Genomic DNA, 24,231 nt, shown 5'->3' on the forward strand with positions numbered 1-24,231 from the left:
AGCTACTCCGGGAGAGGGGAGCCCCGCGGAGGGTGGGGCGCGGTCCGCCCGCGCGGCTCTGGAGGCGCCCTCGGCGGCCCCCGCAGGTCCGCAGCCCCTGGGCGAGGGCGGGGAGCGCCTGCGGCCGGTCTCCGAGGCCAGCTCGGCGTCCCGGCTGCAGAAGCCGGGAGGGGCCCGCGCGCCGGCCGACCGCTCCCCAGCAGCAGGCCTTGACCGGTCCCCCTGACCCCGTGCCTGCCTTCTTGGCCGTGGAGGGAGGGCGGGGGCCCCCTTACGGGCCCTGCGCCCGGCGCTCTCGGGACCTTACCTGACCCCACGCGCCGAACGAGCGGAAGGGAGCTGGGTCAGCTCCGCCGCTCGCTCGTGAGGCCACAGTTGTCTGGGGGGGTGGCCCGGCCTCCTTCAAACATCTTTGTGGTCGTTCTTGGATCAGAGTGTCTTACTGGTTCTAAGTCTTTTTTTATAATGTCAACTTTTTAAAAAATAGTATATCAAGGGTTGGATGACTTAATGGAGTACGTAGTTTTTGTAGTTTAGTTAACATTAAGTACTCTAAAGCTTTTTCATGTCCGTAAGAATTTAGCTTCATTCATTTTCCTTTCTATGAACTCGTTCTCTACTTATTTTACAAATTAGATATAAATCTGGAAGTTGTATTTATAAGATTATGTGTTTTATCTTTTAAGAGTTATACTTTTGTCATTCAAATTGTTCCTCTTTAAAATCCTCCCCGAATTAGATTGAGGTAGGTTATTTCCGTTGGGGAGTTTGCTCCCCAAGACCTTTCCATGAGTGCAGCTTTTGTTTCCTGTTCCTTACTGTGTTGTGCTGGTATCACAAAGAAATTCCAACGTTCAACCATTTCCTCCAAATGATCTTTATGTTTTCCTTTTTCAGAAGAAGCTGAATGACCGGTGTTGGTTGCTAACTTTATTCCTGCACGCCCACACTGCTTGCTCTGGGATCTCCTGCACAGGGCGCCAGGCACCGCAGTGGGTACCAGGTCAGTACGCCCCACACTTAGGGCCTCGGTTCAGCTGAGTGGATGTGGCTGGGGTTCCCCCGAAGTGCTGTGCTGGAGCCTGGCTGGGTTGGCCTCTGCCGGACAGACAGTGGTTGCTGTACTAGTAAGGTGAATGAACTAGATTCTTCTTAGCAGTTTGATCAGGAAAATTGGAGAAAGTGGGTTTGGAAGGTCCAGAGGAAGAGAGATGATGGAGGATCCTGTCGCTACACATCAGCAAAAGGCTGGGAGGCAGAGCCATGAGGTTTTCAAATTTTAGCCCATTATAGAAAATTGAAAAAAATAGAGGAGCTCCTGCTCCTTCTGTTTCCGCTCCCCCTCTGCCTCCCCAACCCCATTCCCTGAAGGGACTTCAGCAACCCCAGGACCCTAGGACTCTGTCTTATACCAGATGTCTAAGGAAATAGGCCCTTTACATGCCCTGCAGTCCTGATAGAGCTCAGAGTTAGAGGCATGTGGGAGAAATCTTTAACCTGGGTGACTTTGCTCCGAAAAAGGCTGGTTTTAGACTACATTATTGTGCTTTGATTTTGAGCTTTTTATCCAATAAATGACATAACATCTCTGAATTACTAAAGATTTTCGAGAGAATAAGAGTAATGTGATTTTCATACGACAGTAAATTAAAGGTATTGGAAATTATTTTTTAACGATTTATTTATTTATTTTGAGAGAGCGTGTGTGTGGTGGGGGAGGGACAGAGGGAGAGAGAGAATCTCAAGCAGACTCCCTGCTGAGTGTGGAGCTTGACACCGGCCTCAACCCCCACCATCCATGAGATCATGACCTGACCTGAAACCAAGAGTCGGACGCTCTTGGTTTTGGCTGAACTGGACCTGACTGAACCACCCAGGCGCCCCTGAAAATATTGGAAGTTTTTTTTTGTTTTTTGATTTTTTGAGTGGGCTTAATGGTGAACCCATTTGCCTTTTTATCCTGAATAACTTAAGACATTTATTAAATGTTTTTGTTCTTGATCGAGTAGTCTCATCAGTTTTAAGGTAAGTTTTGGGAATCGTGTTCTGCATTTATCAAGCAAGCAACACCCATTAGAAATTTGGCAAAGCTGTGGATATGTGTTTTAATTAATGTTGGAAATGTGTAAATGAAACCTTTGGGGGTGGGTTGTGTTCAAAGTACTGATTTTTGGGCGCCTGGGTGGCTCAGTTGGTTAAGCGACTGCCTTCGGCTCGGGTCATGATCCTGGAGTCCCGGGATCGAGTCCCACATCGGGCTCCCTGCTCCGCGGGGAGTCTGCTTCTCCCTCTGACCCTCTTCCCTCTCGTGCTATATCTCATTCTCTCTCTCTCTCAAATAAATAAAATCTTTAAAAAAAAAGTACTGATTTTGCTGTTGCTCTAAATGAAAAGTAATCTTGTGTTTTACTATAGCAGAGACATCTTGAAAACCTTTGGCTCTGGTTTAGGGCGTTTCCTAGTTTAAAATATAAAAAAATGTCAGGGGGATGTTTTCCTTGTTCTGCAACATAAATGGTGATCATTACACAAAATAAGGGCTTAGTGGGAAACAATAAGCTTTTATATTGAATTTTTAAAACTTTCTTTTGAGATAATTATAGACTCATATGTAGTTATAAGAACTAATACAGAGAAATCCCACAGATTCTTCACCCAGATTTCCCCAATGATAACTTCTGACAAAACATATGGTATAAGCAGAAGACTGCATCACTCCAATCCACCCACTGCACTCGTGTGTCTGTGTGTGTTCAGATCTGTGTGATTCTGTCATGTGTGGATTCCTGGGGCCACCGGCACTGCCACGATACAGACCATTTCCATCCATAGGGTACCTCCTCCCCCTTCCCTGACCCCTGAGAGCCCCTATCTGCTCTCCCCCTCCACAGTTTGTCATTACACAATACTGTGTAAAAGGAGTTGTGGGCCCTGTGTGATAGGCTGCCCTCACGCACCCTTGAGATCCACTGAGGTTGGATCAGTGAATCAAGATATAGAAATTCTAGGGGCGCCTGGGTGGCTGAGTTGGTGAAGTGTCTGCCTTTGGCTCAGGTCATGATCTCAGGGTCATGGTACCAAGTCCCACATCTGAGCAGGGAGCCTGCTTCTCCCTCTTCCACTGCCTCTTCCCCCTGCTTATGGGCGTGTGCACACTCTCTATCTTTTTCTCTCTCTCAAATAAATAAATACAATCTTAAAAAAAAAGATATAGAAATTCTAGGAATTCATTATAAAAAATAGTAAATCCAAAGTGTCTTTTTTATAATTGAAGGTAATAATAACAAAACACTGGAGCTAAGAATGTTTATTATTTACTCAAGAAAAAGCATGCTACAATTTAGTAGTCCAAAGGATTTGGTAACCAAGTTTGAAGGTAAGATGAAATTGAATTTATGAAGAAGGAGTGATTGATATTTTCAGAGTCTATAAATAATTTCAGTTTCATGTTCATGATATAAGCTTGTTTTGGTGGAAATATTATATGACCACAACTAAAATTCTTAATGATTTCTCATAAAAATTAATAGTCCCTCATGTGTTGTGGGGTAGAGTTATAAGTATTTAATTTCAGGAACTTGTTTGGGGAAGGAACCAGAGATGAATGGAGGCGTGTTGTTCACAAACTGTGTGGCAGGTTATTTGAAGTTTGAAATCCATAAAAGAATCATTTTTTGAGATCTTTTAGGGAATATGGGAAACATTGACAAAGCTTTGGAAATTTCTAGCTTGGTTCTGAAAAATACTAAAAAAGCATGCATTTCTGAAGTAGTGATTGAATTTGTTCTGTCCCGTGGAACAGTAGAAGCTTAGCAATAAAATGAGTCATTAAAATGACATTAACTATGTTGCTAGGCATTACTATGATTAGGTAATCATGTATTTATTTTTGGGCGCCTGGGTGGCTCAGTCGTTAAGTGTCTGCCTTGGGCTCAGGTCATGATCCCGGGGTCCTGGGATCGAGCCCCGCGTCGGGCTCCCTGCTCCGCGGGAAGCCTGCTTCTCCCTCTCCCGCTGCTTGTGTTCCCTCTCTCGCTGTGTCTCTCTCTGTCAAATAAATAAAATCTTTTAAAAACAATCATTTATTTTTAAGGTGGTAACATTTACTTAAAGTTACATTAAAACTGTAACGTAAAGTTGGGTAATTTAGACAGCATGTTCTCACGTATCCTACCTTGTTGGGAAAAAAGTGACCTATTGTAGGTACGTGAATTCTCTGACATCAGGAGCTGAAGGATTCAGAAATGTATTGAAATTGAGCAGTTTCCTGACTTTCTAACCAGAATATTGAGTCAGAATATGATTTTTTTCTGGTGCGTTTTGATTGGCAGGTGTCCCTCCTACCCTCCAGTAGTGGTATTTTCGGTTCAGCCCTCACCAGACCCCCGGGTGGCTAGTCTTTGCAGAGTTCTTGTGCTGGTTATTCAGAAGCTCTGTTTTGTCTCCACTTTCCCTTGGCTGTCATTTCTTGGTCTGGTCAGAATTTATCTCTAGAAATGTCACAGTATTATTTTTGCTGCATCTGACCTGTTTTGCCTGGGAAACCAGCTTAAACTCGTGAGAATTGGGATTACTAATAAAACAGGTACAGATATGTGTTTGAGTAAACAGATCCTCAGGAAGGGGAGATAACTGGTACATTTGACGTGGTAATCCATGGGATGCTGCTACTGATGATTCGTTTGTAGTAATGTTTTGTTTTCTTCAAACTGCAAGTCTTGTGCAAATGGCAGATTTGTTTTGTTTTCTTTTTTGACATAAGTACTTGTGCCCAGTGATCTAGTTGCCAGGTTCAGTGGTTATTTTTTAGGGCATAGCTTGCTTGGCCTGTCTTTTGTTTGTTACTTCTTCCTTCTTTGTTCTCCGTTTTTCTACCTCTGAGGTGATTCCTTCTTGGTGACCTTGCTGACACAGCTTGTACCTGCTCCTTGATCACTCTTCTGGAGGACACAGCCCTGCCCTCCTAGTGTGATCAGGACTCCTCAGCTGCAGCACACTGCTGCCCAAAGCACAACCTTCAGTGAAACCTTCGGCCTGTCATGGTCAGGGTCCTGTCTGTGCTTCACTTGCCAGGATAAATTCCCACACAGTGTCTGGGCGCTTCCTAAGGAGAGGGAGAGAAGGAGCCTAAATTTGGATGATAGAAAATGGTTGAACAGGGGCGCCTGGGTGGCTCAGTCGTTAAGCGTCTGCCTTCAGCTCAGATCATGATCCCAGGGTCCTGGGATCAAGCCCCGCATTGGGCTCCCTGCTCGGCGGGAAGCCTGCTTCTCCCTCTCCCACTCCCCCTGCTTGTGTTCCCTCTCTCGCTGTGTCTCTCTCTGTCAAATAAATAAAATCTTAAAAAAAAAAATGGTTGAACATTTAATAAAGCCCTATTGATCCAGGTGTGATTGTGTTTTGTGATTTTCTTTTTCTGTGTTTGACATCTGTGACTTGGGAAATTTCTCAAAATACCTAATGATTTTGGAAAGAAAACAATATGGTAGCGTAAGCTAATAGTAGCTCAAACGGTTTCATTTAAAAATGATGTGGAGCGTGTTTCCTCCAGGTGAGTCACTAATCTGAGATAGCGGAAGTCGATGATATTTTCTGGCCTTTAATTTGAATAGTTTTTCTCTTTTGCACACAGTAGATTTAATAGGTATATGACCCTCTTAAGTTGAATTGGTTTTTGTCTTTTGCACACAGTAGATTTAATAGGTATATGAGGCTAAGTTTTCTTTAAGAAAAAAAAATTGCCTTTAAATTCGACGTAACTTTTAGTCTCAATTCTTTACCAGGCCCTATACTTTAATATTCAGTATTTGATTTAAATCCAGGTACAAGAGCTCAGATATTAATGTTTATCTAGGAAAAATAACATCTTCAAAAAAGTAATAGTTTTCTGGATGTAATTATTTAATACTTTTAAGTCTGATCTCAATAGTAATGAATCATTGTTCAGCTATACGTGACAGTAAATCTCTTTTTCAGCTGAAAATGTGTATCTAAAATGCAAGCTCACCTTAGCAGAAACCTTCGGACAGTGTTGCCCTGTCCTAAAATTGGATCATGAAGGTATTGGAGAAAAATTACTTCTGGATGTTGCTTCCACTGCTTCGTTTGATAGCCGATGCTGCGGAACATGAAGAGGTAGCAAAACATGCCATCAAGTTACACCGAGGCAGAGGGGCAGCCATCACTCAGAGGAAGCAGTGGGTCCTCGATAGTTGCAGAAAGCTCTCTGGGCTGCTTCGCCAAAAGACTGTGGTTCTTAACAAACTGAAAAGTGCAATCAGAGCAGTAGAAAAAGATGTTAGCCTGTCAGATGAAGAGAAACTATTTCAGGTGCACACATTTGAAATTTTCCAAAAAGAGCTGAATGAAAGTGAAAACTCAGTGTTCCAGGCGATCTGTGGCCTCCAGAGAGCCCTGCAGGGAGACTACAGAGATGTTGTGAACATGAAGGAAAGCAGTAGGCAGCGTCTGGAGGCCCTGAGAGAGGCTGCGATAAAGGTGAGTCCAGCCCGCTCTGAGCCAGAGAGCAGGGCCAAGGAGTCCGGGGAGAGGGCGGTGGGCACTGTGCTCCAGCAGCTGTGGACCGTCAGGCACCTGTTCACAGCAAAACACATACAAAAATGTCCCTTCCTTGTGCATGACATCGTAGCATAGCTCCAGTTCATGACTTTTAGGGCTTGTTCTCATTCTTTTCTCGGTTGTGGAAATCCCCAGGTAAGTAGAATAGTGACTCAAGTTATCCCAGTAAACTGATGGGGAAATAAATATATTTGTAACCGCGATCAACATTTTGAGTTTCTGACAACAATTCTTTTTAGTGTGAAGGTTGGCTGTCTTTAATGTCCATCCACTGAAAATAAAAATACTAAAATTCGTTTTAAATGTATACATTTGAAATAAGGATTTTGATGAAGTGTATTTTTAAAATGGTGAGATGAAACTACTGTATCAGATGTGATATTTATATGATTTTTTTAAGCCATAATTTATGCCATTTATTATGTGCCAGGCACTTTATTTATTTATTTATTTATTTTTTTAAAGATTTTATTTATTTGACAGAAAGAGACACAGTGAGAGAGGGAACACAAGCAGGGGGAGTGGCAGAGGGAGAAGCAGGCTTCCCGCCGAGCAGGGAGCCCGATGCGGGGCTCGATCCCAGGACCCTGGGATCATGACCTGAGCCGAGGGCAGACGCCTAATGACTGAGCCACCCAGGTGCCCCTGTGCCAGGCACTTTAAATACTGATCTTCCTTGACTTATGATGGGGTTTTGTCCCAGTAAGTTGAAAGTACAGCAAGTCAGAAATACATTTAATGAACCTAACCTGCCCAACACCATAGCTTAGCCTGGTTTACCTTAAATTACGTGCTTAGAACACTCACGTTAGCCCACCGTTGGGCAATATTATCTAACATGAAGCCTATTTTAGAATAAAGCACTGAATATCTCATGTAATGTATCGAATTCTGTACTAAAAGTGAAAACAAAATGCTTGTCATTGTGTCCATTGTTTACCATGTGATCGCTGGCTGATTGGGAGCTGTGGTCCCATGCCACTGCCCAGCATCACGAGAGAGGACCCCTCTGCCTATGGCTAGCCCAGGAAAAGATCACTTCAAAATTCCAAGTGAGGTTTCTACTGAGTGTGTATCACTTTCACATCATCGTGAAGTCAGAGGCCATTGGTATATGAAATATTTCATCTTCTTAGAAAGGTTATGGTATTATCACACAGTTTAAAAAGTAGAGAGGGTACAGACTTATTAAACTTTCTTTACCAAAGTATGGTGTATTTGGTAGAAACATGGTATGGAGTAGATGGCTGAGTCAGGGTTTTCGGCCGCCTTGGTTCAGTAGCATGTCTGTTTAGTGTGTGTGATTGTATGTTGGAAACAGACCTTGATGCTCTCATCTGAACAGATGTTACTGCCTTACCAGATCCTTTGCAGCTAAGACATTAAAACTCCTTGGTTTTAAAGATAGGCACGTAGTGGTATTGATTTGAGTGGTTTTACTATAAAATAGAGAACTAACATGAGTTTGAGCGATGTTGACCCAACTATACATGCTTTCTACACATGGTTTGTGCCCCACATCTGAGACAGTCCAGGTGTTGGTACATGTGTGTGTGTGTGTTAGAGGTGTTGAGTTGGGGTCTGTCAAACAGCCATGCTTGTCCTTGGCAGTGTCCTGCTGCTTCCCTGTTCCAGCTGTGCCCACCCCTTTAAAGTATGACTACATATCTTAATAGTAAGGATGCTGATCTGATTGATAGCTTGAGCTTAAATATGATCATCTAAGATACCGGTATTGTTGGTACCATCCGTCAGTTTCCCAAGTAATGCTGTCAGTTTCTTCTGGAACAATTTTTCCTTTGTAACTTGGAATTTGTGTGTATCCTGCTTAGAAATTTTTAGCTCAATGATCAAGTATCACAGGTGTTTTTAGGGTACAGCTGAACGTCCATACCTAGTAGGCATGATGTCTGGACTGTAATCTGTTCAGTGAGTGGTTTTGTATGAATAGGTGACCCTCAGAATTTATTGACAGTCGTATATCACATTTGTTGATGTGTACATACAAATAGCTTTCCCTAAACATTTTGGTAAGCTCCGTTATGTTTGAGTGATCTAGGATACTTGACCTTCTCTCGTTGACCCCAGCCAGATTTACATGATTATGAACATATTTGACAGCGAGAGCATGTTTGTTGGTGTGGCCAGGCCAGGCACCTGAAGGAAGTCCTAGCCTGGCCCATTTCTTGATAAGCCCACATTTCATTTCTCACCAATGAACAGGAAGAGACAGAATATGTGGAACTTCTGGCAGCAGAAAAACATCAAGTTGAAGCTCTCAAAAATATGCAACATCAAAACAAAAGTTTATCCATACTTGATGAAATTCTTGAAGATGTGAGAAAGGCAGCCGATCGTCTAGAGGAAGAAATAGAAGAACATGCTTTTGATGACAATAAATCAGTAAGTAGCATTCCAGGACAATTTCCTCTTTGCTCGGGCTGCTGGCAGAGAGGATGTGTGATTGAATTTGTTGGCATGTCTGTTTCTAGTGTGGATTGAAAATGAAGACAGAACCAAAACACCTGTGTCTCAGAAAGTGGTTTGGTTTGGCTATGCCAAGGTACACTAGATGCCCTTGACTTTGCCTTATGTTTTTGTCAGTGTCCCACCAGTGGCTCGTCTCTGTCCCACTTTCGCCTTCAGGGGGACTGGGACTCTGGTCTCAAGAAAGCTTGCCCAGGGACAGGCGGGTTTCAGTGCTGGTCTGCCCAGGGGAGCCATAAAGGCCTTATAGGAATCGTGTCCTTGGCAGGCTTTCAGACCTCTCACTTGCTGTGACACGTTCAGGATTCTCTGGGGAAAGTGAGGTCAGTGCCAGAAGTTGATAGTGTCCTAAAAAGGACTCGGAGAAGCATGCGGTAATAAAGCAGATGGGAACACAGCTCGGGGCGGATGAGCGCCAAGCAGGCTGCTCTCTGACGTCGCGGACCCTGACGGGAGGAGGACACGGGAGTGTCTTTTTGAAAGAATGTGCCCTTTATGCACTGCTCACCGAGCACTTCTGTGTCGGGCCATCGGGCTTTCCCCACCACGTGCTCCTGGAGTTCACTTCTGCCCCCGCACCGTGGGTCAGTGCGGACCCTGCAGGAAAGGGCTCAGCCCAACACTGTCCTCCATTTCAGATGCCGGTCATGGGTTCCAAGTTTTCACCTTGGAGGGTCCCACACGCCCTTCCTCGGGCTCTCAGAACACAAGGAGACAGTTTCTACTTGCCAGGTTCCCAGGACATTGTGACGGATGCCGCTCGGAAACAGCCGGGTGGAAGAGGGGTGAAAGTGTGTGGCTGCAGCTCTCGGGCCTGCTTCCTTCCCGCCCCGCTGAACACCTCCATGTACTGAGCAGCCTGGAAGCTCTCTGAACCCTGTACTTCAAGGGTTTAATGGAAGCTGCCTTGTGTAGGCTGCTGATGAACCCAGCCTCTAGCCCCCCTCCTCCTGGAGGTCACATGGTCGGTTCCTTGGGTGGCCAGCCCCATCCTGTGGGTAGCTAGCGGCTTTCTAAAAATCCCCTCACTGCTGTGAACTCAGGTGAAGTTGCAAAGGGCTCACAAGGTGCACCTTACACACAGGAAATTACACGGTTCGTGGGAGCTGTCAGCCAGGAAGGGGGGTGAAGACCAAATATGTATTTCTTGTTACAGGTTGTACCCTGAGTCAAGTAGAGCAGCTGTTTGGAAATAATAGAAACCCCAAACACCTCCACCCTTAAATCACTTTTTTACTTGAAACAGCTTTCCTAATTCATGTTAATGAGCATTTATCAATCTTTTATTTCATATGACAGAATACTAGAAACGTTCCCGTCACTTCTCTATAGAATTTATGCTCTAAAAATTGAACTTGAGAACATTTCCTTGTTTTAAATTACGCAATATTGGTTCTTCTTACAGGTGAAAGGGGTCAATTTTGAGGCAGTTCTCAGAGTAGAAGAAGAGGAGGCCAATTCCAAGCAAAACCTCACAAAGCGGGAAGTAGAAGATGATTTGGGCCTTAGCATGCTCATCGACTCCCAGAACAACCGGTACATCTTGACCAAGCCCAGAGATGCCACGATTCCACGCGCAGATCACCACTTCCTAAAGGTGGTCTGTCTGTCTGCTCTGCTCTCAAAATCCCCACTCCCTCTTTCCCATTTCCTTGTATACATGTGAAATAAGATTGAGCTTTACTTCCTGAGCATCATATTAGGGTGCGCGACCTTCCTCCTCACAGAGAGTCTACCAGTGTTCTGTGACTTGGAACATTTTCTCTTGATCTTTCATTTTTTCCCAAAAGAATAAGGGAATAAGGCATTTTAATATTTAAAATATTAATTTTACTTGTGGGAATTTGGAAGTCTTTTTGAAGTCGGGAGCTACTCTGACAGGCTCAAGCTCTGTCACTGGAATGGAACATCGGATGAGGCAGAGAGGCTTTGGCTCAGGTGTCGTGTGTGGCTTTGTGTAGCCGTGGGTGCGGGATGAGATGCGGCTCCTCCAGAAGTGACTGGTGTTCCAGACTGAGCTAGACGCACATCTGTGCCCTCTGAGAAAGCCAGTCTAGTAAAGATTTGCAGTTGACAGTGTTATGGGTGGAGAGCACGGCTTGGGTTGGGACCAGAGTGGGCAGCAGGTGTAGGAGTGACCCGGGCAGCCTGTTCAGGGAAGGTTAGCGGAGTTGAGACACGCTGTCAGGTCTCTAGCCTAGTCCTGGAAGCCGGAATTTGTGCTCGTCTTAAAGAGGCTGGCAGCACAGGCTGGGAGGAAGGTACGTGATCCCCAAGGAGTGCTGGGAGCGGCTGACTCCTGTGCCGAGAAACTCAAACCAGGAGGGTCAGTCCAGGTACTGCCTGCCTTCGTTATGACCAGAATGGAAACTGGGAGGGGCCAGGTCTGCAGAACATCTGCTTTATCTGCTAACCAGCCCTGTCTCCTTGTCTTGCCGACTATTATCTTGAGTGTTTATGTCTCTTTTGTTTGTTCTCCTCCAGGACATTGTTACCATAGGAATGCTGTCTTTACCTTGTGGCTGGCTGTGCACAACGATAGGGTTGCCTACGATGTTTGGTTATATCATTTGTGGTGTACTTCTGGGGCCTTCAGGACTAAACAGTATTAAGGTAAGAGCAAAATTTAACTGTTTTAGTATCTGTTTAACAGAATACTAAAGAAACACCAAGACTAAAGAGTTTCGAAGTTTGAACTTGAATTAAGATAACAGTTTCTTAGAAACCATATCAAAAAAGATGCCTCATAAAGTTTCATAAGAAATTTCTAAACCATAAGGAAGTAATTTTGTTCATTAGTGAATGGATGACTTGACTAGAGAAAAAATCCTGTTCATGTCTTTAAATTTTATTAGTTTTAGAAATTGTTTTTCCAGTAATAGGGTGAACTATATTATTCAGACACTGAAAACAACTCAAAATGCTGGATTCAACGTATAATTTAAAAATTTGTAACATATTTTAAAGCTGATAAAGTAGTGAGGAATTATGAAGCCTAAATGTGGGGTATTGTGAAAACCCCAGGAGACAGTGCTGAGGTTGCTATTACTAGAGGCTGTTTGCTGGACAGATGGAAGTGAGCTTTGTCCTGTGTCGATGGCACTTTTTGGCAGTAAGGAAGGGCTCCCAAGCTTTTGTGGGCTCCAGAATGTGTCGTCTAAATACACACAATTCAGACAAAATGAAAAGAGAATGCCAAGAAGGAGCGTCATGAGTCCCACACAGAAGGAGTAGTACAGGGCGGTGAGAAACAAGCAGCAGGGTCCTCAGATTGTCCCTGGCCTTCCTAGCTGAGTAGAAGAGGGGCAGGCAGACAGGGAGAGGTGTGGGCGCTCCGCTTGCAGCCTCACCCGTACAGCTAACTGACACCTTGCCAGGCAGAAGGACGGCTGCAGTTTTCTCCAGACCGGATCACAGAAGAAGGTGTGAAAAAAACTCTCATCCCTAAGGAATCTTAACAGCGGGTCTGATTGGCTGAGGGGGACGGGAAGGTTGTGCTCGGGCTCAAAGCCCAGGACCTTCATGGCAGGTTCTCTTGTGGGCTGGGCTCAACTTGGCAGGGTGACCTCTGGGAAGAATGGTTTTTGTTTTTGTTTTTTTAAAGATTTATTTATTAGAGGGTGCCTGGGTGGCTCAGATGGTTAAGCGTCTGCCTTCGGCTCAGGTCATGATCCCAGGGTCCTGGGATCGAGTCCCGCATCGGGCTCCTTGTTAAGCGGGGAGTCTGCTTCTCCCTCTCCCTCTGCCTTTCCCCCTGCTTCTTCTCTCTCTGTCTCTCCCGCAAATGAATAAATAAAAATCTTTAAAAAAAAAAAAAAGATTTATTTATTAGAGAGAGAGGGCACCACAGAGGGAGAGAAGCTGACTCCTCGCTGAGCACAGAGCCCGATCTCTGAGATCATGACCTGAGCCAAAACCAAGAGTTGGACACTCAACCGACTGAGCCACCCAGGCGCCCCTGGGAAGAATGGTTTTAATTCAGTTTTTTGAGTAGGTAATATCCATGTGATTGAGAACAGAATGGCGTGGGTAAAATAATTTTTTAAGTTGTAGATGAAAAATCTCTTCGTGCCCTGGTCCCATCCCTCCCTTTACAGGGTATTTATAAATGATATCGAATACAAATGTATTTTCCTTTTTTATTTTTTTCTTCACAGCAAAGACTGCTTTTGAGAATTAAGGCTGAATAGGGGCGCCTGGGTGGCTCAGTCGTTGAGCGTCTGCCTTCGGCTCAGGTCATGGTCCCAGGGTCCTGGGATCGAGCCCCGCCTCAGGCTCCCTGCTCCGCGGGAAGCCTGCCTCTCCCTCTCCCACTCCCCCTGCTTGTGTTCCCTCTCTCGCTGTGTCTCTCTCTGTCAAATAAATAAATAAAATCTTTAAAAAAAAAGAATTAAGGCTGAATAATAATAAGTAAAGGCTGAGTAAGGTAATAAATACAATTGGAAGCTACAAATATTACAATTCCTAACAAACCTGCTATACCTTGGAAAGTAATGTAATTACAGTAGACCAAGGTGAAAACCCTAGGGCACGCCAGCCAGAAGTGGGAGGTGGCTCATGGAGGAAGTGTGATGGTGCCAAATATTTATCTTTTCCTAGTAGGAAGTTGATAGGCTTGTGTTCATTAAGTTGAGAAAAACAGGTTTAAGTGTGTTACTTTGAAGTCATAGGTTACAGCTTCGTTTTAAAAGGGAAGAGAAGTAAAAGCAGTGAGGAGACGTAAAGCCAGGAGACAAAGGAGTAAGAGAAATGTGTTATCACAGTGAGTAGAAGTGGAATCAACTTCTCTGTTGAAAGAAGCAGGTTTGCAGATGGAGTCAGAAGAATGTACAGTAAGCACGATCCAGTGAAAACGCGGTGGGTAAGAAAGGTTGAAGCGAATGGAGGGAGGCGGCAGTGAAAGAGAGGGTGGGGCCTGTCCTGTCGGCGGCTGGCAGGCTGCGTGCGAGTCCCGCACAGCAGGTCAGGGCGGGCGTGGCACGTGGAGGCCTGTGCTGTACCTTCAGACGTTCAGTGCACGGCTGCACTGGAAACCACAGCGTAGGTAACGTGAGTGGTACCAAATAGAACAGTGTGGGAAGCATTCTCTGCTATCACCTGACGGCAGAGGAAGTAAATAGCAAACGAAGAACCAGAACAAACATGGAGCACAAGAACACGGTGTCTCAAAACCTGTGGGATGTGGCCGGCTGTGGCGCCCAGGGGAAAGTGGGTACATGTAGTCGTGTGCAGACCCTGTGAGAGTGGGCCCTCGGGGTTCAGACGCCCCCCTCAGGTTCGGTGCCGCGCCATCCTCCAGAGAAAGTGAAGGCAGGCAGAAATGAAGAGAGTAGCAGCAGCTGCTGAAACTGAAAACAGGCAAATTCATGAGCTAGCTCTTAGGAAAAAAGACCCAGAGTCCTTCAGCTAATCAAGAAAAAGGAAAAGAACAGTACAGTCAGGAAGTTCAGGTTATCTCAGATACAGAGAACATTCAAAGAGTTAGTTTAAAAAAAAAACACTGTGCTTTTTTGGTGTGTTCCCACTGAGTATGTTAGTATAAGATTGTTCTATGACGTATACTTCAGAGGTGAAATACATTATTAAATTGTGTGGTTTTCCAATTGTGTTTGCAGTCTGTTGTGCAGGTGGAGACCTTGGGAGAGGTCGGTGTGTTCTTTACTCTGTTCCTCGTTGGCCTGGAGTTCTCCCCAGAAAGGCTGAGAAAGGTAAGGGCCTCACCAAGCGGTGTTATTGCCCCCAATTTATCATCGTATGGTTTCAGTTTGTTTACTTTCCCTGTGTGTCCATGATTGGACTATCAAATTGAACATTTTAGAATAGGTTTTAGTTTGATACTATTTTTGGAACGTAAGTTCTGAAAGATAAAGAATGCTGGAAAACGTGAAAATTCAATGCATAAATAAAATGAGCTTTCATGTGGCTGATTTCCAAAAAGGGTCTGACAAGTGACGTATTTGAGATTTAATAATGGGGTCCCTCCAAGTAGGTCCAACGCTGCTCGAGGCTGAACTGTCACACAGATCAGATGTTTGGTGTGTTACCCTGGAAAAAGGTCTTTAATTCCTAAACAAGTGGCAAACTGTGAATCTGTCGTTCTGTCCCTGTAAAGTGTCAGTCCCTGCAAGGCCGGTCGCAGTTGGGACCGTGCGCGTGTGCGGGAACGGTGAAATCCGGGAAGCGCACTCGCTCTGAGCCTGAGGGCCAGAGCAGAGAGAGAGGGAGTCAGAAGGGAGCTAATGAGAAGCCCCTCCCTCACAGAGGAGGAAAGCAGCCGGGGGACAGAGGGCAGGGCGGGCGACCGCAGTGCCCCAGGACCCCAGGCCCGGCCGCGCAGGCCCCGTGGGCAGCAGAGCAGCCCAGCAGGGTGACTGACGAGCCTTAACCTGCCGGTGTGAATGCCGGCTCTCGGTCCAAGGGAAAGACTGCAGCGCAAGTTTTTGAAAAAAATGAACCCGCAAGAGGTGTTGGGCTCCACATCATGGCATTTCTATGAAAGACGAGCAGCTGGTGCGGTGGTCATGCTGTGGCGTGTGTGCCAGGAGAAGTGTTGAGAGTTGGGCGGTAACAAAGAAAAACGCATTGGAGTGTCAGCGTTGCTTCATCCTGTTCCTCTGGGACCTCTCGTTTCTTTGCGGTTTCTTTCTGGGGAAAGCTCCATTTGTCCATCTACTGATCACTGTCACTTCCTTTAATGTGCTTCTCAAGATAGGCCTTCTCATTCTGAATCACTTTAGTGTTTCCTCCAGGTATTTCAGACCCTTCTCTGTGCTTCTGGCTTAACCTCTGTATGTGACTTTCCAGATCCAGAGTTGAAAGGACACTGCCCCGCTCCTCTGTTCGCTGTGCTGAGGGGGCCTGGCGGGGACCGGCAGGGTCTGCAAGGAGCCAGGGGCCTGTGGGCAGGAAGGTCCTCCTCGAGGCTGTCCCCTCTTCGTGCTCAGCGCGGGCTCCCCCAGGGTCTCGTGTGTGTTTAGTTGAGTGGAGTTGACAGCAAACAGCTCAGTTCCCTTGTGGTTTGGGACAGAGAGGGGCAGAATTCTGGCTCTGCATCGACTGGCCTGGCGGTCTCAACGGAGTGCCTCACGCCTTGGACATTGGTGTCATCTACACAGTCGGGGGTTGAAAGATTAAAGTTTATTCTGACTCTGCATTTTCATAATTTCTGTTTTTCACCGCGATAGTATTTAGTGTTAAATGAGAACATTATTTAGCATAACGTGAACATAGTTTTAAACAGTATGAAACTGCACGCCCTTGTCAGCATGGCACTGCTTTTGGAGTGCTCTGGGCTTTCCACTGACAGCCGTTTACCCTTGCGCGGGGCTGTGCATCCACAGCGCTAAGAAAACACTGAGGTGCCTCATCAGTATTTGATTATTGAGCTGTGCTGACTTCCATGGGACCACGTGTTTTCATCTGGGGAAGTCCGCTGTGGAGACATGTTGTGAGGATTAGGTTATATGTGCACGAACATGTGTACACAGAGAGAGGCATGTGTTTAGTCCCTGTGGCAACACCGAGCACTCAGGAAGCCGACAAGAGTGGTCACTGTTTTTATTGTGTTCAGATCACGACTTCGGGTATTGTGCTGATGAGGTGTTTACGGCAGAGCTCCTTCCTGAGAGGTTGAGGCCCTTGAGCGGGCAGTGTGTGTATGTGCTCTGCATGTCGTCACTAATGTGTGTAAACGAATGTGTTCTTTTGAAGGTGTGGAAGATAGCCTTACAAGGACCGTGTTATATGACGCTGTTAATGATCGCATTTGGCTTGTTATGGGGACACCTTTTACAGATCAGACCCACTCAGAGCGTCTTTATTTCTACTTGCTTGTCCTTATCGAGCACACCCTTGGTGTCCAGATTCCTCGTGGGCAGTGGCCGGGGTGAAAAAGAAGGTAGGTGATGATGTGCTGTAAGTATGTGTTGAAGTATTAGGTGTGTCATTGACTTGAATTCACTCTGAAGGCCTTCTAGAAAAATTACAACTCTGCCTCCGTCTTTGGAGCCCTCTTAGCAGTCATGGTGTTCAGCTTTTCCAAATCTCCACTGGACTAAGAAAGTGGTATTTACATGCTTGTTAATTTAGGATAGTTTGAGGACCACGTTCAAAAGAAACAAATCCATGTTGGAAAATGGAAATTGGTGGTTTAGGAGATGAGTGTGTGCTAAACCCGAGCAGGAGCCACCCCATGTCAGCGCTGCACTCACGTGAGGTCATCGAGTGTGTCTGACCTGCAGCCTGAAACGGAACGGCTCACGGACACTGTTCCACGGTGCTAACTCTGGCTGGGGCTGGAGACTCACATGCTTCTATAACATATGGTAATCGAAGGCATTTTCGGCTCTTTGGTGCCACCAGCTTCAGCTCTGTGCGTGAGACACTGGCCTGTGATCATTACTGGACGTGTTGAAGCCAGACTGGGTCAGAAGCTTAGGGATGAACATTCCAGGTTGTCTCACGGTGGCACAGCCATGCTTCGACCACACTGTCATTTTTTTACATCATGTGAACTCATTATGGTGATGTTCACTGCTTTGTTTTTATTTTGTAGAAGTAAAAAACAGGGTTGAAATGTTGTAGTAACTTCACACTGATATTTGCCTGCGCCAATACAGCAGTGAGAGGGAAATATGAAAAGGGAAAACTAGAGCCCTGGGGCTGGCTTTTCTGATAAGACTTGCCTTGCTGTACACGGAATTGATCGTGGGCTATGGGCTCCTGGCATCCCCGACGGCCACATGCAGCACACCAGTGCCTGACGCCGAGGGTTTTGCGCCAGAGGCTGAGGAACATCGTAAACAAGCTGGTGTCTTCTGCTGACTCGTGGGCCATGGACACAGCCCCCTGGCTTGGAACTGGACTACCTGGTTGTCTTGTCTGTGGGGGTCCCAATGTCCCCGTGGCCCGGTGATTAAGACCACCGCTCATGAGACCCAAGTGACAGGAGGTGAAGGGGGCAGCCTCAGTGAAGTAGGAGAATGAAAACAACTTCCATAAGGACCCATACACTGGGTGCCAGTGCGCATGAGGACGTCGCTGGCTGGGAGAGACCCGTAACAAACCCGACGTCAGGATGTGGAAAAGTCTCATAACCCCTGTAAGATGAGCATGCTTGAGGCACTCAAACGTAAGTGAAGGAATCGTGCCTATTCAATTCGAGTAGGCACAAAGATAGAACACAGTGTACCCAGAAGATGTAAGAAAGAATGCCAAGAGACGGGGAGACTAGCCAAGAGGCTCAGTATATATACAGTAGAAGTCCTGGAAGAATAGAGGGGAGAAAACATCTGTTAACGTTCAGACCTGGAGAAAGGAGTGAGCCTTTAGCTTGAACATACCACTCCAGAACTGAACAGGAAACAGGAAAATGAATGTCCTCTAGGCATGTCCCAGTACAACAGCAGAGTTCCAAGGACAAAGGGGAGGTCTTGACACCTGTCCGAGGACACAGGTGACCCACACACCTCCACCGCACTGGGTGGTGGACGCCCATCAGAGTTGTCACTGAGGAGCAGGTAGAAGGGAAGGTGTCAGACACAACCCAGGCTCAAGAGCATGGCTGCCCATCCAGCCCTGCACTAAGCACCAGAACGCAAGAAAGCAAAGGAGAATGGACAGGGATGTTTCCAGGTTGGCAAATTTCATTAACCTCGTACACAAGGTGCCTCATGTATTTTATGTATGGACTGTTAGGAGGAAGGTTTTTTCATTTTGTAGAAGGCCGGCCTGAAACTCTGAACTGTAAGAAGTTAGGAGTATTTACAGGGCTGTAGGTTTGGGAGGTGGGTGCACATACTGGCAGATTTGGGCTTTGTAGAAATTTATAATTAAACTCTCAGGCTAAAATATCGCACCTGCAGGACCGTTAGAAAATGTAATTTGGGGGAAGAAAAGCTTTGCTTTATAATGGCCACAAAAAATAACTTAGGAATAAATCTCTGAAAGGATGTGTGTGACCTTTGAGGACAAAAGTACAAAATGTTATGGAAGAGAGAGCCCATGTTCATGATGAAAAGACTCACTATATAAAGACATTGTTTCTCCCAAATTTATAAACTCCCAGCTATCCCAGTAAAAAAACCTCGCAGGTTTTTTCATGAAACTTGGCAAACTGAGCCTACAGTTTATTGAAAAGCAAAGGCCGAGAATAGCTGATATTATCAGGAGCCAGAGGTCATGGCAGCAGCTTGATGGTGACAAAAGGTGACACAAGATGTGGCAGTGGTGGCTTTCGGTCCCTATTCCTAGAACGAGACTTGCTACCAGCCCCATGCTGCATGGGCCCACAGAGGCCACCTGGGAAACACAGGCCTGCAAGAGACCCCCATGCTGTGGCCTTGCCATCCTCTTGCCCAGGTGGCCCACATTCACCTGTGGGGGTAGTACGGGCAGGGTGGAGGCCGGGCGTGGTGATACAGGGCAATCTCCTCGTGAAAACACGAGGAAGGGAAGGGGGTGTTCCCAGTAAATGTGCTAGAACGTTCATCATAGCATGCTTGGAGTAGTGCCCATCGATTGGGGAGTGGGTAAGTTGCTATATTCTATAGCAGTTTTAAAAAGGGATCTTTATGCATCAGCAGTGGATAATTTTCAGATGTAATGGTGAGCAAAAACAAAAACCAAGTTGCAGAAATATTGACGATGTTATATAAAGTTTATAATTACAAAATAATAAACTCGGTGTTGTTCCCAAATACATAGATGTTATTATGTTAAAGCAGAAAACCCTCAAGGGAATAATCAGCATGAAAACTAAGGTGGTGATTGGGGGTGTGGCAGGAGGGGTCCAGCTGCAGGTGGGGGGCTTACTGGTAGTACCTGCAGTGTCTCCAGGGTCTTATTACTTCTTTTTTTTTTTTTTTTTTAATAAGAAAGGCTTTATTTTTAAGACAAAACAAATAGCACAAACACATCCAAATGCACATGAGTAAGTTCACTGGATTTTATAAAAGAGAAAGCGGCACTCGGGTGTCAGTTATAACTAGAAACATCAAGGAGTTGCCCTCTGCTTCTGGTGGCATGGATACAGCATGTGCTTGTCTAAGAAGTCGTTCTGGGGTGACATCAGTGTGGAAATGCATGACAAGAGTGAGGTGATACAAGGCAGAAATGCAGGTGGGTGAAAGCTTTAAGACCCTTTTCACCACCCTAATGTGCTTTTGTTTTGCTCTGGGGAATTGAAGCAATCAGCAAGTCACGGTACAAAGAACTTAAATGTCAAAGAACACTTTCAAATACCTAAAAGAGATTCAAGATTGTTACTAAAGTTATACAGGGAGGTCAGTAGGAGAAAATAGTTTATGTTCTCAAAACCCAGGTTTCACACAATATGAAAAGAAGAGACTGATTTTAGTAAAGGCTGGTCTTTTTCATGATGTGCAGGAACTGCTGCTCATTGATTTCTCCATCTCCATCTCGATCAGCCTCATCGATCATTTCCTGTAGCTCCTCATCAGTGAGGTTCTCACCCAACTCCTTGTCACTAAAGTTCATTTTTCCTGTCCCTTCCTTATCGATTTTGCTTATCATTTTCTTGATCTTTCCTGGGTTCAAAGCCCAGTGCCCTCATTGCCACCTTAAGTTCCTTAACATCTATGGTCCCAGTTCCATCAGCATCAAAGAGATCAAAAGCTTCCCAGATTTCCTGTTTCTGCTCTTCAGTAAGCTCTGGTTAGGACTCATTCTTTTTCGCTGGGCAGATGATGCCATGCTTGCCTTCTTAAAGTTAGAGGCCATTGCCGATGGACTCCGCTGCCCGTTGTTATGGCAACCAACGTACATACTGTCTCCAGGGTCTTATTACTTGTCAAAAATCTGAACCCTATGTCTCCAAAGTTTACAGTTTAGCAAAGCACAGTAATGGGTATGTGGTTATTCATCATATTCTTTATTTTCCTTACATTTAAAGTATTTAATAAAAGGGATAGAAAACAGGAAAGAAATAAATGCTATAGTAGTGATAAGCACAAAAATTAAACTTAGTGCAAAATACAGTTTTATTGAAAGTGGTGTCTTTAATTTTTAATAGTTAGGTCTGAGTAATTACTTTCGGCTGTGTCTTGACTGTACCGCTTACCTTTCCCATCAGTCACTACAGTGGGTGCGCGTCTATCCCACATCTTTCCCTTCCAGCCTCAGTGAGCTGCTTCTCTGCAGGGGCTTCCTGAAAACCAGCTGCACGGGAGCACCCCGCCCCTGTTCCATGTTGCCTGCCCCCTGGTGGCAGATAGTTCATGCTCACTGAATCAAGACCTTGGACTGTGAACAAAGAACAGAATTTAAAAAAAACATTTAGAAAATGCTGGCAGTATATCATCAAATGCCATTTCTAAAAAGTAAGGTGTGACTGGAGATTTTGTACTTCCTCAAAGTCAAAAAGAAGTACCATCCTGGGCACAGGGCTAAACTACCTTAATCTTGTGTGGGGACTTGGGGAGGAAGACAGCTGTGTCATTGTGAGCATGGGACCTGGCAGATTTCCCAAGATCAAGAGAGTCAGGGGTCATGAACCCGTCGAGGTGTTTGTTGAAAGTGTCCCACACCTCCATTATTTGTTGTGAGGGAAGGATTCTTGCCTACTAAGATGCGCAACCCTCAAGGACGCAATAACAACCTGATGGGATTGTCCGTTCAGAATGATGTAAAAACTAAGGCAAGATACTCTATTCACCAGAAATTTAACTTTGCGTAGAAAATAAAAGAAGCCTCCTAGAAGGATCAAGTGTGACTTTTGCTGGTGATAAGGGATTTTTATTTTATTTGGTTCATTCTTTTTCTTTTCCATAAGGTTACACCTATTAGATTGGCCTTTAAATATCTGTTCTTATGAGTAGCTTTTTTTTTGTTTGTTTAAGAAAAAAAAGCTTATTTTGTGGGGGTGGGGGTGAGGAACATGACAATTAAGTGTTTAGAAACACCTTTGAAAGTTTGGTCCAGGGGCGCCTGGGTGGCCAGCCAGTCAGTTGTCTTCGGTCATGATCCCAGGGTCCTGGGATCGAGCCCCGCTTTGGGCTTTCTTACCCAGCGGGGAGCATGCTTCTCCCTCTGCCTCTGCTGCTCCCTGTACTTGTGTTTTTTCCCCTCACTCCTCTCTCTCAAACAAATAAAATCTTAAAAAAAAAAAAAGTTTGGTCCAAAGCCAGAACTGCTGGTTGGAAATGGAGATATCAGAGGCCCACGTGACGCACTGAGTTGGGGAAAATGGTCTCCGTGTCCTGTCGTCTTTGTAGAGGAGTGGCGGCGTCTCTTCAGGCAGCCCTGGCTACTGCCTTTCTGTTGGTCCACCTGGTGAGACCCGTGTTTCTGTAGCAGATCTGTGTTTGTCTCAGGGACAGATGCTCAGTGTAGCAGTGATAGTGGGCTGGAGGTGCGACCAGAAGGGGGCGAGGCCAGGTCTCCCGAACAGCTTAGCAGAGCCATAACAGCTGGGCTTGTGAAGGCTGCTTCCTGTGTTCTGGGGATGCAGAGTGAAATTGGCTGTCCAGGCCTGTCATATTCATGTCCCATGCCTTCTTTTTATGATGACATTTTTTCTGTAATTATAAAAGTGAACGGTAGTAGAAATGAAATAAACTGGAGATTTTCTTTACAAAAGTTATTTAATGTTTAAGATGTTTCAGTGTTTGCTCTCAGATTTTAAAGTCTATACTCTAAATGTTAAAGTATCAAAATTACTTGAATTATTTTGGAAATGTGCACAGCGATTGTATTTTGACTTGGGACACTTTACCATAAACCTATGCTACTGACAGGTGTTTCCTCCAGCAGGTGACGTCGACTACGGTGCGGTGCTGCTTGGGATGCTGGTCGTGCAGGACGTGCAGCTGGGCTTGTTCATAGCCGGCATGCCCACCCTCATCCAAGCTGCAGCCGGTACCTACTCCAGGTCAGTGTGCGACGTTGCTTCACGGCACGGTCTGGGCTTCTAGTTTCCATCATCTGTTTATAAAAATGCTATGTAATGCCTTTTTCTGAAGAGATGTTCAGAGCTTGTGTGGCGCAGACTGACAGCTTAGACTCTGGAGTCCAGCTGCCTGGGCTCCAGCTCCATCTGTCAAGCTTGGGCAAGCTGTTTAACCTCACTCTTCCTCAGTTTTGTCACCTAGAAAGTGAGGGTGAGGTCAGTCCCTAACAGAGTATTTAGGATTAAATGGGTTACAATATAGAAGTGCTTAAAACAATGCCTGGAACATTGGGGGGGTATGTGTGTGACCATGTGTGTGATTGCATGTGCGCAGGAATGTGTGCGTGTGCGTGAGCGTGCATGCTCGCCATCATTGTGGGGATTTATCATTGTTAGTATTGTGTGCATGATTGCACGTGTGCGTGAGCGTGCATGCACGCCATCATTGGGATTTATCATTGTTAGTATTGTGTGCATGATTGCGTGTGTGCGTGAGCGTGCATGCACGCCATCATTGTGGGGATTTATCATTGTTAGTATTGTGTGCGTGATTGCGTGTGTGCATGTGTGTGATTGTGCGTGAGCGTGCATGCTCGCCATCATTGTGATTTATCATTGTTAGCATTGTGTGCATGATTGCGCGTGTGCGTGAGCGTGCATGCTCGCCATCATTGTGGGGATTTATCATTGTTAGTATTGTGTGCGTGATTGCGTGTGCGCAGGTATGTGATTGTGCGTGTGCGTGAGCGTGCATGCTCGCCATCATTGTGGGGATTTATCATTGTTAGTATTGTGTGCGTGATTGCGTGTGCGCAGGTATGTGATTGTGTGTGTGCATGAGCGTGCATGCTCGCTATCATTGTGGGGATTTATCATTGTCAGTGTCTGCACCGTTAACATTTCGCCTGATCCTTCTTTCCCTTCTTCCGATAAAATAATATCAAAACCTGAACTGCACTTGCTTAGGTTCATATGCAGAGAGAAGTCAAATTGAAAAGTGGAAAAATAAATGTATCCAGAAAGTCATAGGTTACGTGGTATATAGAACCTATTACAAGAACACCAGCCAGAAAATAAATCACTTGGAAAATGTGAGGAGCCCCATAAAATTTAAAGGTAAATTACACATGGGTTAGGACTATAAGCTTGAGTTTGTTTTAAGCAAATATACTCTGTGCATATAAATATTGGGCTTTGAGTGTTTCTGGATGCTACATTTATTTATTTCATGTCTCGCAGTGATGATACCATAGGTCACA

The 24,231-nt window shown here is 45.4% G+C and overlaps 1 protein-coding gene across 6 annotated transcripts in view; it reads left to right on the top strand.

Moving 5' to 3' along the window:
• The window catches only part of TMCO3 (transmembrane and coiled-coil domains 3), a 49,744-nt gene that overhangs the window by 656 nt on the left and 24,857 nt on the right, over positions 1-24,231 (top strand). For 5 of the 6 annotated variants that reach the window (XM_025874551.2, XM_025874553.2, XM_073887452.1 and 2 more), the window contains exons 2-9: positions 898-1,003; positions 5,977-6,498; positions 8,803-8,982; positions 10,472-10,663; positions 11,551-11,679; positions 14,682-14,774; positions 16,777-16,963; positions 22,834-22,954. In XM_025874551.2, the coding sequence (XP_025730336.1) occupies positions 6,055-6,498; positions 8,803-8,982; positions 10,472-10,663; positions 11,551-11,679; positions 14,682-14,774; positions 16,777-16,963; positions 22,834-22,954 (1,346 nt within the window). In that variant the 5' untranslated portion in view covers positions 898-1,003; positions 5,977-6,054. The remainder of the gene's footprint in view (positions 1-897; positions 1,004-5,976; positions 6,499-8,802; positions 8,983-10,471; positions 10,664-11,550; positions 11,680-14,681; positions 14,775-16,776; positions 16,964-22,833; positions 22,955-24,231) is intronic. The other variant, XM_025874550.2, reaches the window with a different exon arrangement.

Source organism: Callorhinus ursinus, unplaced genomic scaffold, assembly GCF_003265705.2.
Source record: "Callorhinus ursinus isolate GAN/ISIS: 27379988/994484 unplaced genomic scaffold, GSC_fseal_2.0 scaffold79, whole genome shotgun sequence".
In the NCBI taxonomy this organism is placed as follows: domain Eukaryota; kingdom Metazoa; phylum Chordata; class Mammalia; order Carnivora; family Otariidae; genus Callorhinus; species Callorhinus ursinus.